We start from the raw sequence: 15962 nt of genomic DNA, 5'->3' as shown, positions 1-15962 counted from the left end.
GCAGATGTTTTCCTCTTTTGTTTTTTATCCGCCATCTCTATCTTTCTGTCGCTCGGCTCGGCTAATGTCCGTCCTGTGCACTGAACTCTCTCTCCTCCGCATCATGAGTAGACACGCCCCTTACTGCTGATTGGCTACAAGTTTGTTTTGCTATTCGGCCCGAATCAGTTTTCTAAAGCGTTTTTGAAAAATCGCTTACCCCATATACAGGTGCATCTCAATAAATTAGAATGTCGTGGAAAAGTTCAAGTTGTTAAATATGAGCCAAAATCATCACAATTAAAAGAACCAAAGACTTAAACTACGTCAGTCTGTGTGCACTGAATTTATTTAATACACAAGTTTCACAATTTGATTTGAATTACTGAAATAAATGAACTTTTCCACCACATTCTAATTTATTGAGATGCACCTGTATATATATATATACTGACAGCTTGTTTAAGTTCTCATCAAGTTGAATCCGAGAAAGTTATTTTAATAATATATTTGAAGTTGTTATTGTTAATGCAGCGGTGAATTTAAAGGAACCATAACAAGCATCTCAGCTAAAGGAGAAACGACAGTCGCTCTGAACTGGTTTGACAGACAGATGGATGGGTTTGGGTCTGAGTTCTGGAAGTGTTTAAAGCTGGATTCAGTGCCAGGAGGAGACAGAACAGCTTTAAACCACCTCCAGTCATTAACATTCTTTATCTGCTGAACGAGGAGGAGTTACAGCAGCCCCGAGTCTCTCCAAACACACAGTTAATAAAGCAGTAACAGGGCAACAGATCCGCTCTCGCTCAAACATCTCCTTCCCAGCGTTTACTGACCGTCTCGCTTTCTGTTCACTGTTTAGTTTGGAGGAAATAAACTGCCTGTATATTCACCCTCCATTCATCCTCACGTACTCCACTGAGAAGCTCAACATCCACTTTACCTTTGAAAAATGCAGAACATTTTCTCGTAGCGTTTGTATTTGTCATTAGAATTAACTTCATGTGAAGTCTATGCTGTGTCATCATGTGCATTCAGTGTTATGAGCCACACCAGCGTTATTATACTTTACTAAAACCATAGAAAGACTTGCCATTACTTGAAGTAAACTAACTAAAATATATTTCAGCTATAGTTTCCAAAGCAACATTTCTCATTTCCATAAATAAAATATTATATATACATATACAATTTATATTTTATATATAAATAGCAATTTATATAAAATAATAATAGCTAAACAACTAAAATTAAAAAGTGAAATAATAAAAAAAATATTTAGACATATTTTTAAAATATATATACATAATAAAAATATCAGTAATACACAACAAAACTACTAAAACATTAACTAAAATGAAGCCATAATGAAAACCAATTCAAAGTATTTCTGAGTGTCTCAGTGGTATTAAAACGAGACTCTATGCACTCACACACACACACACACACACTCACACACACACACACGGTCAGTATAATGTGGCTCATAAGCGGCTCACGCGGCTCCATATGTTTGTGAGTTTGAGCTTACAGCCGAATTAAGATGCAGCACACGCTTGAATGACTTCCAGAGCGAGAAGCGGGACAGATGGAGCACGTTTACTGCAGTCAGACGCTCTTATCCAGCACTGAGCTCTGAGTGATCACAGCCACAGGGTGTGAAGGAGTCAGTTCACTCTGAAGTATTCACTCAGATCCATTTGAACTGACTCATTGCACACACACACACACACACACTCTCACACACACACACACACACACAAACACACACTCACACACACACACACACACACACACTCACACACACGCAGCAGGTCAGTATAATGTGGCTCATAAGCGGCTCACACGGCTCCATATGTTTGTGAGTCTGAGCTTACAGCCGAATTAAGATGCAGCACACGCTTGAATGACTTCCAGAGCGAGAAGCGGGACAGATGGAGCACGTTTACTGCAGTCAGACGCTCTTATCCAGCACTGAGCTCTGAGTGATCACAGCCACAGGGTGTGAAGGAGTCAGTTCACTCTGAAGTATTCACTCAGATCCATTTGAACTGACTCATTGAAATGAACCTTTTTTTGTAACAGTTAATGCATATTTCCAGTAATGATATTTTTTATGGTTTTAGTGAATGATAATAACTTGCTCGAGCGTGCTCTTAAAGTGAAACTCTGTGTTTCTTTGTGGATTGTGGGAGGAAAGTAACCTTCAGAAGAACACGTGGAGAGATTGAGTGTGAATCATTTATCTGTCACTGCGTCCAGTGAGGAGTTTAGCATCATAGATAGCTGCATGAATACTGCATTGTGTTTCTCTCTCTCTCTCATACACACACACACACACACACACACACACACACTCACACTCACACTCATACACACACTCATACACACACACACACACACACACACTCATACACACACACGAGAAGTCATCTGAAGTCAGATGAGGACAGTGCTGGAAACAAGTGAAACTGACCTGATATGACCTTATACGTGTGTGTGTGGTGTGTAGTGTGTGTGTGTGTGTGTGTGTGAGTGTGTGTGTGTGTGTGTGTGTGTGTGTGTGTGTGTGTGTGTGTGTGTGAGAGAGTATGTGTGTGTCATTTTTCACCTCAAAATCAAAAGAAAAATAACTATTTAAATATTTTAATTTATCCTGCAGAAATGTGTGTTACTCTTAAGCAAGAAAAACACAGATTTACTATATTGTAAAAGTATTTATACAGTGGTACTTTTTTGTAATGATTCACATTATGCCAATTCCAATTAAAATTGTATTAATACAGTAATATTTGACTGTAATTTGGTTAACAAAATAGAATAATCACTGAAAATAGTGAGAATTGCAAATAAATTCAAAAAGCACATCACAGTAATAAGAATTTATTAAATGTTTTTCTGCTTCAAAATGTCACGTTTAATTCAGTGCGCTACATGCCATTTCTTTGTAATTGTGAAATTTATTAGCAATTTCTGAGCGTTTCTAACTTCTTTCAGTTTGTAAATAGCGTTCAGTTTCCTTGAAATAAAAGCGAATTTCAGAATTTGCTGCACATGTTCTGCTCATGAGACTCGCTCATTTTCGGTCTCTTTCGTGTTTAATTGGATTCATCAGTTTTCCTGTAACTGCAGTAAATATGACAGAAACTGACGATCAGAGCCAAACACATCTGCAGATCTTCACACTGTCCTGCCACGCTCGCCGTCAGCAGGCCCTGCAGCGCGCTCGGTGGAGGTTTTGTGTGATTTGGGGTGAGGGTTGTATTGACTGATGAGCAAACAGCAGCGGTGACACACACAGATACTCCACTTACATTCAGACATGCAGCTCTGCCAGGTTCACTGTAGTTCAGCCGCTCTGTGCTTCATGTGCAGGTCTCCTCCAAACACTCACCCAAGCTCCTGCTCGTAAACAGGCAATGATGTCACTTCCTGTAGTCAGAGAGGAAGTGGCTGGGTCTGGTCCAGCAGAATCTTGAAACAATGCCGCTCTGATTTCACTCACAAACACCGAGAAACAGGCGATATGAAATATTCAGGATTTTAGTTTCTAATCAATAGTTCAGCTCAGCTAACAGGATGTTCTGGCAAGCTTCTCTCAAAGGCATGAACAAATGTTCAGAGTTTTCTGGTCTTTATTAATCTTCTCAAAACGTTAACACAATAATGGAACTATTATTTAAACCATTTGTGACCCTGGAGCACAAAACCAGTCATAAGGGTCAATTTTTTGAAATTGAGATTTATGCATCAGCTGAAATCTGAATAAATAAGCTCTCCATTGATGAATGGTTTGTTAGGATCGGACAATATTTGAAAATCTGGAATCTGAGGGTGCAAAAAAATCTAAATATTGAGAAAATCATCTTTAAAGTTGTTCAAATGAAGTTCTTAGCAATGCATATTACTAATCAAACATTAAGTTTTGATATATTTACGGTAGGACATTTACTAAATATCTTCATGGAACATGATCTTTACTTAATATCCTAATGATTTTTGGCATAAAAGAGAAATGTATAATTGTGACTCATACAATGTATTGTTGGCTATTGCTACAAATATCCCCCAGCGACTTAACACTGCTTTTGTGCTGCAGGGTCACATATTAGTTTGATGTTCATTTATTGCTGTTTAAACGTTACTGCGCAGATAACAAATTTAGGTTATAAAAACACCGTGGGAACATTATTTTGAAATATTTCTAAAACATTGAAATGCCCCGTTTTCTGGCTGTGATTATGACGTTATTTAAAAGTTACAAAAACATTTTTTACAACATTCTGCTGACTTTATTTTTAACCAAAATATATAACGTTATTTGAATGTTTATTTTTAATATTCTAAAAACATTACAATTTCCTTTTTTGTCGTGATTAGAAAGTTATTTAAATGTTCATCAAGTAAAAATAACATCATAAGGATATTCCAAGTTGATCGCAAAACGTTTTCTCTCAGTGTTACAAGAATGTGCATTAAAAAAATATTACGTATGTTCCATAAACAATATTTTAAGAACGTTTGTCCTAACATTTATATGACTTTTTAAAAAACGTGATAATGTTCCCTGTTGGGTAATTGTTTCGCATGGTTCAAATAATGTTTGCAAAACAATAAAATTGAAGATTCCCTTAATTTTCCTTCTCTCCAATGTTTACATCCAAGCAGAAAGGTTTTTTTTTTTGTAACATTTAAAAAATGAAATGTTTTGAACATTCTGAGAACATTTAAAAGTAACATTTTCATTACTTAATGAGAACCTTCTCAGAACTTATTTAACTCTTTCTCTCAAACAGTTAAAAACTCATTTTGCGTTCACAAAGTGATGAATTTCTTAGTAAAACAGAATATTAAATGTTGAGTTGAAAAGAACAGTAGAAAACTGTCAGAAAATTACCAGTACGTTTTTCATTAAGTTTAACATGTCGGTCAAGGAAATGCATAATTCACAATACAGGTAAAACACCTGTGAATAATCAATACAGAAAAGAGTGTAGTTGATATTGAAATGAATGAGTGAATGAAGCATTTATGTAGCACTTTATTGTGTAATGCTGTACACCTAAAGCGCTTTACAATCATATGAAGGGGTCTCTCCTCATCCGCTCCACAAACATAAGTGGTTTCGCAGTATTTGTGTGTGCCACAGGTGTAAATGTTGCCAATACAAATGAAGTTGTTTGTCATGCAACTGGACATATTAAATCTGAGACAGACATAAAGAGAGATTTTGATGTGCAGGAACACGGATATGATGAGCAGATCTGAACTGATCACATTAACCGGATCAGACGTCTGATTAGTGATGAGTAATGGAGACCTGTCACGTTCACACACACCTGCGTCTGCGTCTCTGTGTCTCCGTGTGTGTGTGTGTGTGTGTGTGTCTGTCTCTGTGTGTGTGTGTGTGTGTGTGTGTGTGTCTCTGTGTGTCTCTGTATCTCTGTGTGTGTGTGTGTGTGAGAGAGTCAGCGGCTGCATTCTTCAATATGAGTAATCAATACAGAGGTTTGACCGCTGTGTCTCGCTACTTTTTCCATCGTCTTGAGCATTAGTGTGACATTTGTAAGACTAAGTTATTAGTGTAAATGTTCTTCATTTTTGTAACATTTGTCAAAGTTTCTTGCACCAAAAATAGCCATAATTTAGCTGCGGATCATCATTCATTAAAGCAGCTGGAGTTTCTGAATGCTGAATAGGCTTTATTATGCAAATAAGCGTGATCATGTTAATGAGCTCATGGTTGTGCATTTTTGGTTACATTTTAAAATAACATTTCATTTAACTTGAAGTATTATTAAATAGTATTTATTAACCTTTTTTAATTTCAACATTTACCAATGCATTTTTAAAATCAAAAGTCGTATCTGTTAATATTAATTAATGGACCTGAGTTACATGAACTAACAATGAAAAACTTGCCTAAAACTATTTATAATCTGAATTAATGTTAATTTCATCATTAACTAATATCAATGCTTTTGTCCCTCTTTAATTCACTTTATATAAAAGCATCTACTAAATGCATAAATGTAACTAAATGTAATGCTTTAATGTTTACTGATACAACCTCTGATTTTAATATTTATTGCACTTACATGAACAAACATAAATAGAGATGTATAAATGCTGTAAGAAATTTTTTGGTCATTGATAGTTCATGGGAGCTATTAAATAATAAAATTATTCAGTGTTGCTTCAAATACGTTTCAAAGATATTTAAACGAAGCCAGAAACGCTAGTTAAAATGTTTTTAATGACACAAGTCATTTTAAATACAATGTGCAAAGTTTTGCAATCACAGCTGGCAAATTAACCTGGAAATAAAATAAAATAAATTATAATAAAGTTTTCTCTTAGGGTTTGGTTACAGTCAGTATATATAACTAGCCGTCTATAAAAACAATAGAAGTCAATGAAATGTCTCCATGTAGACAAAGTAAATATGTGTGCAACATTACACAGGATTGTTGTGGTCTTAGACTGTGTGAGACAGCAGACGTTCCCTCAGGATCCTCTCATCAGACACGGGTCACAGTGTTTCAGCTCTGAAAGAGACACACACACACGTTTCCTTGTGGTGTGTGTGTGTGTCTGTGTGTCTCTGTGTGTGTGTGTGTGTGTGAGAGAGTCAGCGGCTGCATTCTTCAATATGAGTAATCAATACAGAGGTTTGACCGCTGTGTCTCGCTACTTTTTCCATCGTCTTGAGCATGAGTGTGACATTTGTAAGACTAAGTTATTAGTGTAAATGTTCTTCATTTTTGTAACATTTGTCAAAGTTTCTTGCACCAAAAATAGCCATAATTTAGCTGCGCATCATCATTCATTAAAGCAGCTGGAGTTTCTGAATGCTGAATAGGCTTTATTATGCAAATAAGCGTGATCATGTTAATGAGCTCATGGTTGTGCATTTTTTGGTTACATTTTAAAATAACATTTCATTTAACTTGAAGTATTATTAAATAGTATTTATTAACCTTTTTTAATTTCAACATTTACCAATGCATTTTTAAAATCAAAAGTCGTATCTGTTAATATTAATTAATGGACCTGAGTTACATGAACTAACAATGAAAAACTTGCCTAAAACTATTTATAATCTGAATTAATGTTAATGTCATCATTAACTAATATCAATGCTTTTGTCCCTCTTTAAGTCACTTTATATAAAAGCATCTACTAAATGCATAAATGTAACTAAATGTAATGCTTTAATGTTTACTGATACAACCTCTGATTTTAATATTTATTGCACTTACATGAACAAACATAAATAGAGATGTATAAATGCTGTAAGAAATTTTAACTAACAATGAAAAACTTGCCTAAAACTATTTATAATCTGAATTAATGTTAATTTCATCATTAACTAATATCAATGCTTTTGTCCCTCTTTAATTCACTTTATATAAAAGCATCTACTAAATGCATAAATGTAACTAAATGTAATGCTTTAATGTTTACTGATACAACCTCTGATTTTAATATTTATTGCACTTACATGAACAAACATAAATAGAGATGTATAAATGCTGTAAGAAATTTTTTGGTCATTGATAGTTCATGGGAGCTATTAAATAATAAAATTATTCAGTGTTGCTTCAAATACGTTTCAAAGATATTTAAACGAAGCCAGAAACGCTAGTTAAAATGTTTTTAATGACACAAGTCATTTTAAATACAATGTGCAAAGTTTTGCAATCACAGCTGGCAAATTAACCTGGAAATAAAATAAAATAAATTATAATAAAGTTTTCTCTTAGGGTTTGGTTACAGTCAGTATATATAACTAGCCGTCTATAAAAACAATAGAAGTCAATGAAATGTCTCCATGTAGACAAAGTAAATATGTGTGCAACATTACACAGGATTGTTGTGGTCTTAGACTGTGTGAGACAGCAGACGTTCCCTCAGGATCCTCTCATCAGACACGGGTCACAGTGTTTCAGCTCTGAAAGAGACACACACACACGTTTCCTTGTGCTCATCAGATAAATGCTAATCTGACACCATGCTAATCTCTTTGTCTTCGCAGTGAGGATGAGGCGATTAAAGCGTGTGCTAACAGCTTATTAGCATGTGTTATTAGTTACACTAATCTACTGGAGGCCTTCACGCTCTGAAAAACGCCTCAGATTGCTTGCAGGCGAGGGGAAAATCTGCAGCCATTTTTCTTCTCTCTGCCTTTTGTTTTTACGTGCAGGATTTTCTGCCGCGCTGTAGAAGCGCACAATGTTGTCAGAGGCTGAATTTATGCATGGAGCAAATTCATTTTAATCACGTTCATTCGCGGCGAGAGGGGGCAGATGTTTGAATCGCTTTACCCCTCGGTGCTTCTTGTCATCTGCTATTCGTTTAGCACGATCTCCTCAGACCCATCGGGCCGCTTCTCATCACTGCGGCTTGATTTCTGCTGAAAGTAGCATTCTTTCTGCCGTGTGCCTCACTGTTTTAAACAGCAGGATACCCCTGCAACGATCCCTGTGTATTTAAAGATTCCTGAGTGTGTGAGGCACACAGTGTGTGTGTGTGAGTCAGAGATTAGCGCAGACAGATGGCACAGACTCCAGCTCCGGATTTCAGTAGAGATGTTTCGGATTGAGAAGTTAATCTGTGCTGCTAGAATATCAAACCATCTGTGTTTAATGAGTTACGAGGGTCCAAACTCTGCTAAAGCCCAGTGATTCTTAACAGTCATCAAACTGTATTTTAAGTTGTAAAATACAGTTAATTTATTTAGATCTTTAAAGACTTAAGACTTTTTTTTTTTAGGTTTGACTACAGTTCTTCTGTTTTCTGTTATTAAGTAGTTTTATTTTTATTCATTTTTTTATATATTTTGAATTAGTTTGTATTTTTAAACGTTCCGTTTTGAATTGTATGGGTGAAAATTCAGTTTTGATTTTAGTTAAAGTTTTGTTTAAATATGTCGAAACAATGTTGCCTTGGCTACTAGCTGAAATAAAAGAATTGCATTTTTCTTCAGTTAATGTATATTTTATTTAAAGTAACAAAATTGTTTTTTAATTAGTTTAGTTTTAGTTAACTAACGCACAATCAGCGCAGGTCATTGGGTCACTTTCATCTTTATTTGAGATAAGACTGAATAAAACTGCATCTAAAACAAAAATCATTCATTTGTTTCTAATATGTTTTTACCTTTTTGTGGCTTAATATGAGGCATATTCCTCATGAGTGGGTGTTTTAAAGAATTGGATAAAATTCTGATGGTAAATATTTCTCTAGGGTAAAGAGTTTTGACAGAAATTTTGGTAACACTTTACTTAAAGCCTTTATGTATAATGCATTATAAAGAGTTTTTAAGGGGTATAATGCAATATAATTATTCATAATGTGCGTTGTAATACATTATATCTTGTCGTAAATAACTATTACCAAATTTAAAATGCATAGTGTAACAATGAATTGATAAGAGTTATAAATTATTAACTGTGGTTACAATTCATGAGATTGCACAATGCATCATAATTAATGCATTACAACTACTTTTATAATGCATTATACATAAAGGCTTTAAGTACAGTGTTACGGAAATTTTCTTTAGGATACGTTTGCATGTCTTAAATCACTCATTTGTTTACATCAGTGAGCGTCAGACTATCGTTCTTACTCGTTATGATATGTTGCAACTTCTAACAAAGTTATCAGTCAACTAGTGCGTAAAGTATTATTTACAAGCCAATTTCTCACAGTTGGCACTTGGAAAATGTTAATTTTGGACGTAAGTCCTAGATGAGCATGTGCAACACAGACTCATTTCTGCTTCACACACATATATATATGAACTTGTTTTCCTTCTGTGTTTGTAGGAACGCCATCTCTAAGCAGTTCTGGTACCGTGATGGTGCTGGTTGGTGATGTGAATGATAATATTCCATCATTCAGTTCAATGTCTTTCCACACGACCATTCCTGAAGATGCACCCACCGGAACAGACGTCCTGTTGCTCAACAGCTCAGATGCTGATGTAGGTATAATGCATTATAAAGAGTTATTAAGGGGTATAATGCAATATAATTATTCATAATGTGCGTTGTAATACATTATATCTTGTCGTAAATAACTATTACCAAATTTAAAATGCATAGTGTAACAATGAATTGATAAGAGTTATAAATTATTAACTGTGGTTACAATTCATGAGATTGCACAATGCATCATAATTAATGCATTACAACTACTTTTATAATGCATTATACATAAAGGCTTTAAGTACAGTGTTACGGAAATTTTCTTTAGGATACGTTTGCATGTCTTAAATCACTCATTTGTTTACATCAGTGAGCGTCAGACTATCGTTCTTACTCGTTATGATATGTTGCAACTTCTAACAAAGTTATCAGTCAACTAGTGCGTAAAGTATTATTTACAAGCCAATTTCTCACAGTTGGCACTTGGAAAATGTTAATTTTGGACGTAAGTCCTAGATGAGCATGTGCAACACAGACTCATTTCTGCTTCACACACATATATATATGAACTTGTTTTCCTTCTGTGTTTGTAGGAACGCCATCTCTAAGCAGTTCTGGTACCGTGATGGTGCTGGTTGGTGATGTGAATGATAATATTCCATCATTCAGTTCAATGTCTTTCCACACGACCATTCCTGAAGATGCACCCACCGGAACAGACGTCCTGTTGCTCAACAGCTCAGATGCTGATGTAGGACTCAATGGAGTGATCAGGTACGACACTCTAGACTGAAACCAAAATGTACTATATACTGTATATATACTATAAAATACTCCTGCATGAGCTCATGTGGGGGCAACATGTTCCACTTTCCTAAAAACATGCTAATGAGGATGATAATGAAGTATGACAGACAGACCAGAGCTCAGTGGGGGGTAGCGGGACAGTGAGGGGCTTTAGTTCTTAATTCACAGAACCAGTTTTATGCATTGACATAACATTATAATTCTCACCGAACGTGAACTGGTGTGAGGCGGACAATGCATGACTGTGGAGGATGTTGTTGTTTTTTCACCAGGGTTGTTTTTCACACTTTGTTCTGTAATTTGTGGCATTCCCGTCTCACTCTCTGAAGTTGCCATGTGTGCATGTTACTGTCAGAACGAGTTTGTGTCACGGGCCCCGAAAAGGAACCTCACTGAAACTCAAAGCAGCAAGGGAACGGCTCAAATCGGGTGTTTTTGATCAGGGCTGGTTTACTGATGCACAGCTGAGAAAACAAGCTGCGGGAATTATGAAAGAATTGGAAAGATGAATAAAGAATTAATCTTCCTGCCGCCCATATGATAAGATACTTGATGAATAAACTTCTGAATTCTTGCTTAGGAGGAATTTGAGGAATTTTGGGCAGGTGCCGACACTCTACAGACCGAAATATGTAGCTTTCCTATAGTTTAATGCCAAGGTCATGGGTTTGATTCCAGGCAAAACAAGCACTGATAATATGTGTACCTTGAATACAATGTTAGTCACTTGGGATAAATGTGACCTTGGACCACAAAACCAGTCATAAGGGTCAATTTTTCGAAATTGAGATTTAAACATCAGCTGAATAAATACGTTTTCCATTGATGTAAGGTTTGTTAGGATAGGACAACATTTTTGCCGAGATACAACTATTTGAAAATCTGTAATCTGAGGGTGCCAAAAAATCTAAATATTGAGAAAATCTCCTTTAAAGTTGTTAATTAGTTTAGTTTTAGTTAACTAACGCACAATCAGCGCAGGTCATTGGGTCACTTTCATCTTTATTTGAGATAAGACTGAATAAAACTGCATCTAAAACAAAAATCATTCATTTGTTTCTAATATGTTTTTACCTTTTTGTGGCTTAATATGAGGCATATTCCTCATGAGTGGGTGTTTTAAAGAATTGGATAAAATTCTGATGGTAAATATTTCTCTAGGGTAAAGAGTTTTGACAGAAATTTTGGTAACACTTTACTTAAAGCCTTTATGTATAATGCATTATAAAGAGTTATTAAGGGGTATAATGCAATATAATTATTCATAATGTGCGTTGTAATACATTATATCTTGTCGTAAATAACTATTACCAAATTTAAAATGCATAGTGTAACAATGAATTGATAAGAGTTATAAATTATTAACTGTGGTTACAATTCATGAGATTGCACAATGCATCATAATTAATGCATTACAACTACTTTTATAATGCATTATACATAAAGGCTTTAAGTACAGTGTTACGGAAATTTTCTTTAGGATACGTTTGCATGTCTTAAATCACTCATTTGTTTACATCAGTGAGCGTCAGACTATCGTTCTTACTCGTTATGATATGTTGCAACTTCTAACAAAGTTATCAGTCAACTAGTGCGTAAAGTATTATTTACAAGCCAATTTCTCACAGTTGGCACTTGGAAAATGTTAATTTTGGACGTAAGTCCTAGATGAGCATGTGCAACACAGACTCATTTCTGCTTCACACACATATATATATGAACTTGTTTTCCTTCTGTGTTTGTAGGAACGCCATCTCTAAGCAGTTCTGGTACCGTGATGGTGCTGGTTGGTGATGTGAATGATAATATTCCATCATTCAGTTCAATGTCTTTCCACACGACCATTCCTGAAGATGCACCCACCGGAACAGACGTCCTGTTGCTCAACAGCTCAGATGCTGATGTAGGACTCAATGGAGTGATCAGGTACGACACTCTAGACTGAAACCAAAATGTACTATATACTGTATATATACTATAAAATACTCCTGCATGAGCTCATGTGGGGGCAACATGTTCCACTTTCCTAAAAACATGCTAATGAGGATGATAATGAAGTATGACAGACAGACCAGAGCTCAGTGGGGGGTAGCGGGACAGTGAGGGGCTTTAGTTCTTAATTCACAGAACCAGTTTTATGCATTGACATAACATTATAATTCTCACCGAACGTGAACTGGTGTGAGGCGGACAATGCATGACTGTGGAGGATGTTGTTGTTTTTTCACCAGGGTTGTTTTTCACACTTTGTTCTGTAATTTGTGGCATTCCCGTCTCACTCTCTGAAGTTGCCATGTGTGCATGTTACTGTCAGAACGAGTTTGTGTCACGGGCCCCGAAAAGGAACCTCACTGAAACTCAAAGCAGCAAGGGAACGGCTCAAATCGGGTGTTTTTGATCAGGGCTGGTTTACTGATGCACAGCTGAGAAAACAAGCTGCGGGAATTATGAAAGAATTGGAAAGATGAATAAAGAATTAATCTTCCTGCCGCCCATATGATAAGATACTTGATGAATAAACTTCTGAATTCTTGCTTAGGAGGAATTTGAGGAATTTTGGGCAGGTGCCGACACTCTACAGACCGAAATATGTAGCTTTCCTATAGTTTAATGCCAAGGTCATGGGTTTGATTCCAGGCAAAACAAGCACTGATAATATGTGTACCTTGAATACAATGTTAGTCACTTGGGATAAATGTGACCTTGGACCACAAAACCAGTCATAAGGGTCAATTTTTCGAAATTGAGATTTAAACATCAGCTGAATAAATACGTTTTCCATTGATGTAAGGTTTGTTAGGATAGGACAACATTTTTGCCGAGATACAACTATTTGAAAATCTGTAATCTGAGGGTGCCAAAAAATCTAAATATTGAGAAAATCTCCTTTAAAGTTGTCCAAACTAAGTCCTTAGTAATGCATATACTACTGTAGTACTGTAATGTAGTTACAGTAGGAAAATTATAAAATATTATAAAATATCTTTATTTTAACAAGAACATGATCTTTACTTAATATCCTAATGGTTTTTGGCATTAAAGAAAAATTTATCATTTTGACACATTCAATGTATTGTTGGCTGTTGCTACAAATATACCCGTCTTACTTAAGACTGGTTTTGTGGTCCAAGGTCACAAATGTGTGTGGGTAGTTGACAGATAGCATTGTTTGGTCTCCATGCATAAATTGAACCTGTTGTGTTTGTGATTTACAGTTACAGTCTCAGTGGTGGGGACGGTCAGTTCTCCATCAACCCAGCCACAGGCCTGATCATCACCAGCTCCTTGCTGGATCGAGAGGCACGATCGAGTTACCAGCTGCTGGTGGTGGCATCGGACGGTGGACAGCCCACACCGCTATCCAGCTCTGCCACAGTGTCTGTGGTTGTGGCCGACATCAATGATAACCCTCCACGGTTTCACCATCATCCATATGTCACACACATACCTGCTTCTACTTCCACAGGTGTGTCCTCTATGGCAGGGGTTCATGGTTTCATTGGGTTTTGGTCTGTCTGATTAGTGTCTAATCACTTCTGTTCTGTTTTTTGCAGGCTCGCTGGTCTTTGCAGTCACAGTAACAGATGAAGACTTTGGCTCAAATGCTCAACTTCACTATTCGCTCACTGGACGCAATTCAGAAAAGTTCAGGATAGACCCCATCAGAGGTGCCATCACTGCCAATGAAAAACTCACAGGGAGTTCAGAGGTCACCTTCACGGTCCACGTAAAAGATGGAGGCACCAACCCCAAAACAGACAGCACAACTGTTACGGTTCGCTTCGTTACTGGAGGAGACTTCCCCCATATTAGAATCAAGGAGAAAGCCTTCACCTTCCCAGAAAACCAACCCACAAACACTGTTGTGACTAAGGTGACCGGATCTTCACCCAGGGCGGGTCCTTTGTCGTACTACATTGCAAGCGGAAACCTGGACAATGCATTCCACATAGATCAACTTTCAGGAGAGCTGTCTATCAAAAAGCCTCTGGACTATGAGAATATTGAGAAGTACGTCTTGTGGATAGAGGCTCGAGACCAAGGCTTTCCCCCTTATTCAGCCTATGAGAAAGTAGAGATCGCAGTTCTGGACGTTAACGACAACCATCCTAATTTTGAGCAAGAGCCGTTTCACGCTGAGATTTTAGAAAACCTCTCACCTCAACGTGTGCTGATAGTATCAGCATTTGACCAGGACAGTGGACCAAACGGGCAACTGGAATATGCCATAATTGAAGGCAACAAAGAAAACAGCTTCAGCATCAACAGGGCAACTGGTGAAATCCGCACAACACGACCACTGGATCGAGAGAAGGTCGCACAGTATGCTTTGAGAGTAAAGGCAACAGATAGAGGCAGCCCTCCTAAAAACACGGCAGTGAAGGTCTTGATCAGCGTGTTGGATGTCAATGATAATGCTCCCAGATTCTCCAAAATCTTCAGTGCCACTGTACCTGAAAATGCACCAGTGGGCTTCACTGTTACTCGAGTAACCACCACCGATGAAGACTCAGGAGCTAATGCTATAAGCCGATACTCCATCAGCGACGCAAGTCTTCCCTTCATTATCCACCCCAGCACAGGAGATATCACCATCAGTAGGCCTCTGAACAGAGAGGACACGGACCACTATATTGCCAAAGTCTCAGCACACGATTCAGGATGGACTGTTAGCACAGATGTCACAATATTTGTGACAGATGTGAATGATAACGCTCCGAGATTTAGCAAGCCATCATATTACCTGGACTATCCTGAGCTGACAGAGGTCGGATCCATTGTGACTCAAGTCTCTGCCACAGATCCTGACGAGGGTTTCAATGGTAAAATATTTTACTTTATCCGATCTCAAACAGAGTACTTCCGAATCAACTCCAGCTCTGGTGAGATCTTCGTTAAACAGCAGCTCAGGTATCAAAACTCCAGTGGCCACAGTAATGTCAATGTGAACCGTCATAGTTTCATCGTCACCACTTCAGACCGAGGCATCAAGCCGCTCATGAGCGAAACCACAGTTATCATAAATGTAGTTGACAGCAATGATAACCCACCCACATTTGAATCTTCCTTTTACTTTACCCCTGTCACTAAAAGTGTAAAGGTCGGCACCAGACTCCTCAAAGTCACAGCCCATGATCACAAGGACTTTGGCCTGAACTCTGAAATAGAGTATGCAGTATCTGGAGGAAACAGTTCCAGCAAGTTCCGCTTGGATAAACAAACTGGATCGGTCACAGTAGC

At 37.2% G+C, this 15962-nt stretch overlaps 1 protein-coding gene across 1 annotated transcript in view; it reads left to right on the top strand.

The window, feature by feature from the left end:
* LOC107557620 (protocadherin Fat 4-like) overlaps positions 1–15962 on the top strand; it is a 95854-nt gene that overhangs the window by 73117 nt on the left and 6775 nt on the right. Inside the window, exons 10-13 of the mRNA XM_016241097.1 lie at positions 9813–9974; positions 10670–10688; positions 13937–14187; positions 14276–15951. Coding sequence (XP_016096583.1) covers positions 9813–9974; positions 10670–10688; positions 13937–14187; positions 14276–15951 — 2108 coding nt within the window. The remainder of the gene's footprint in view (positions 1–9812; positions 9975–10669; positions 10689–13936; positions 14188–14275; positions 15952–15962) is intronic.

This window comes from Sinocyclocheilus grahami, unplaced genomic scaffold (genome assembly GCF_001515645.1).
Source record: "Sinocyclocheilus grahami isolate Dianchi unplaced genomic scaffold, SAMN03320097.WGS_v1.1 scaffold612.1, whole genome shotgun sequence".
Lineage (NCBI taxonomy): Eukaryota > Metazoa > Chordata > Actinopteri > Cypriniformes > Cyprinidae > Sinocyclocheilus > Sinocyclocheilus grahami.
Note: the sequence above shows the minus strand (reverse complement) of the source record. Positions and strands in the feature narration are given on the sequence as shown.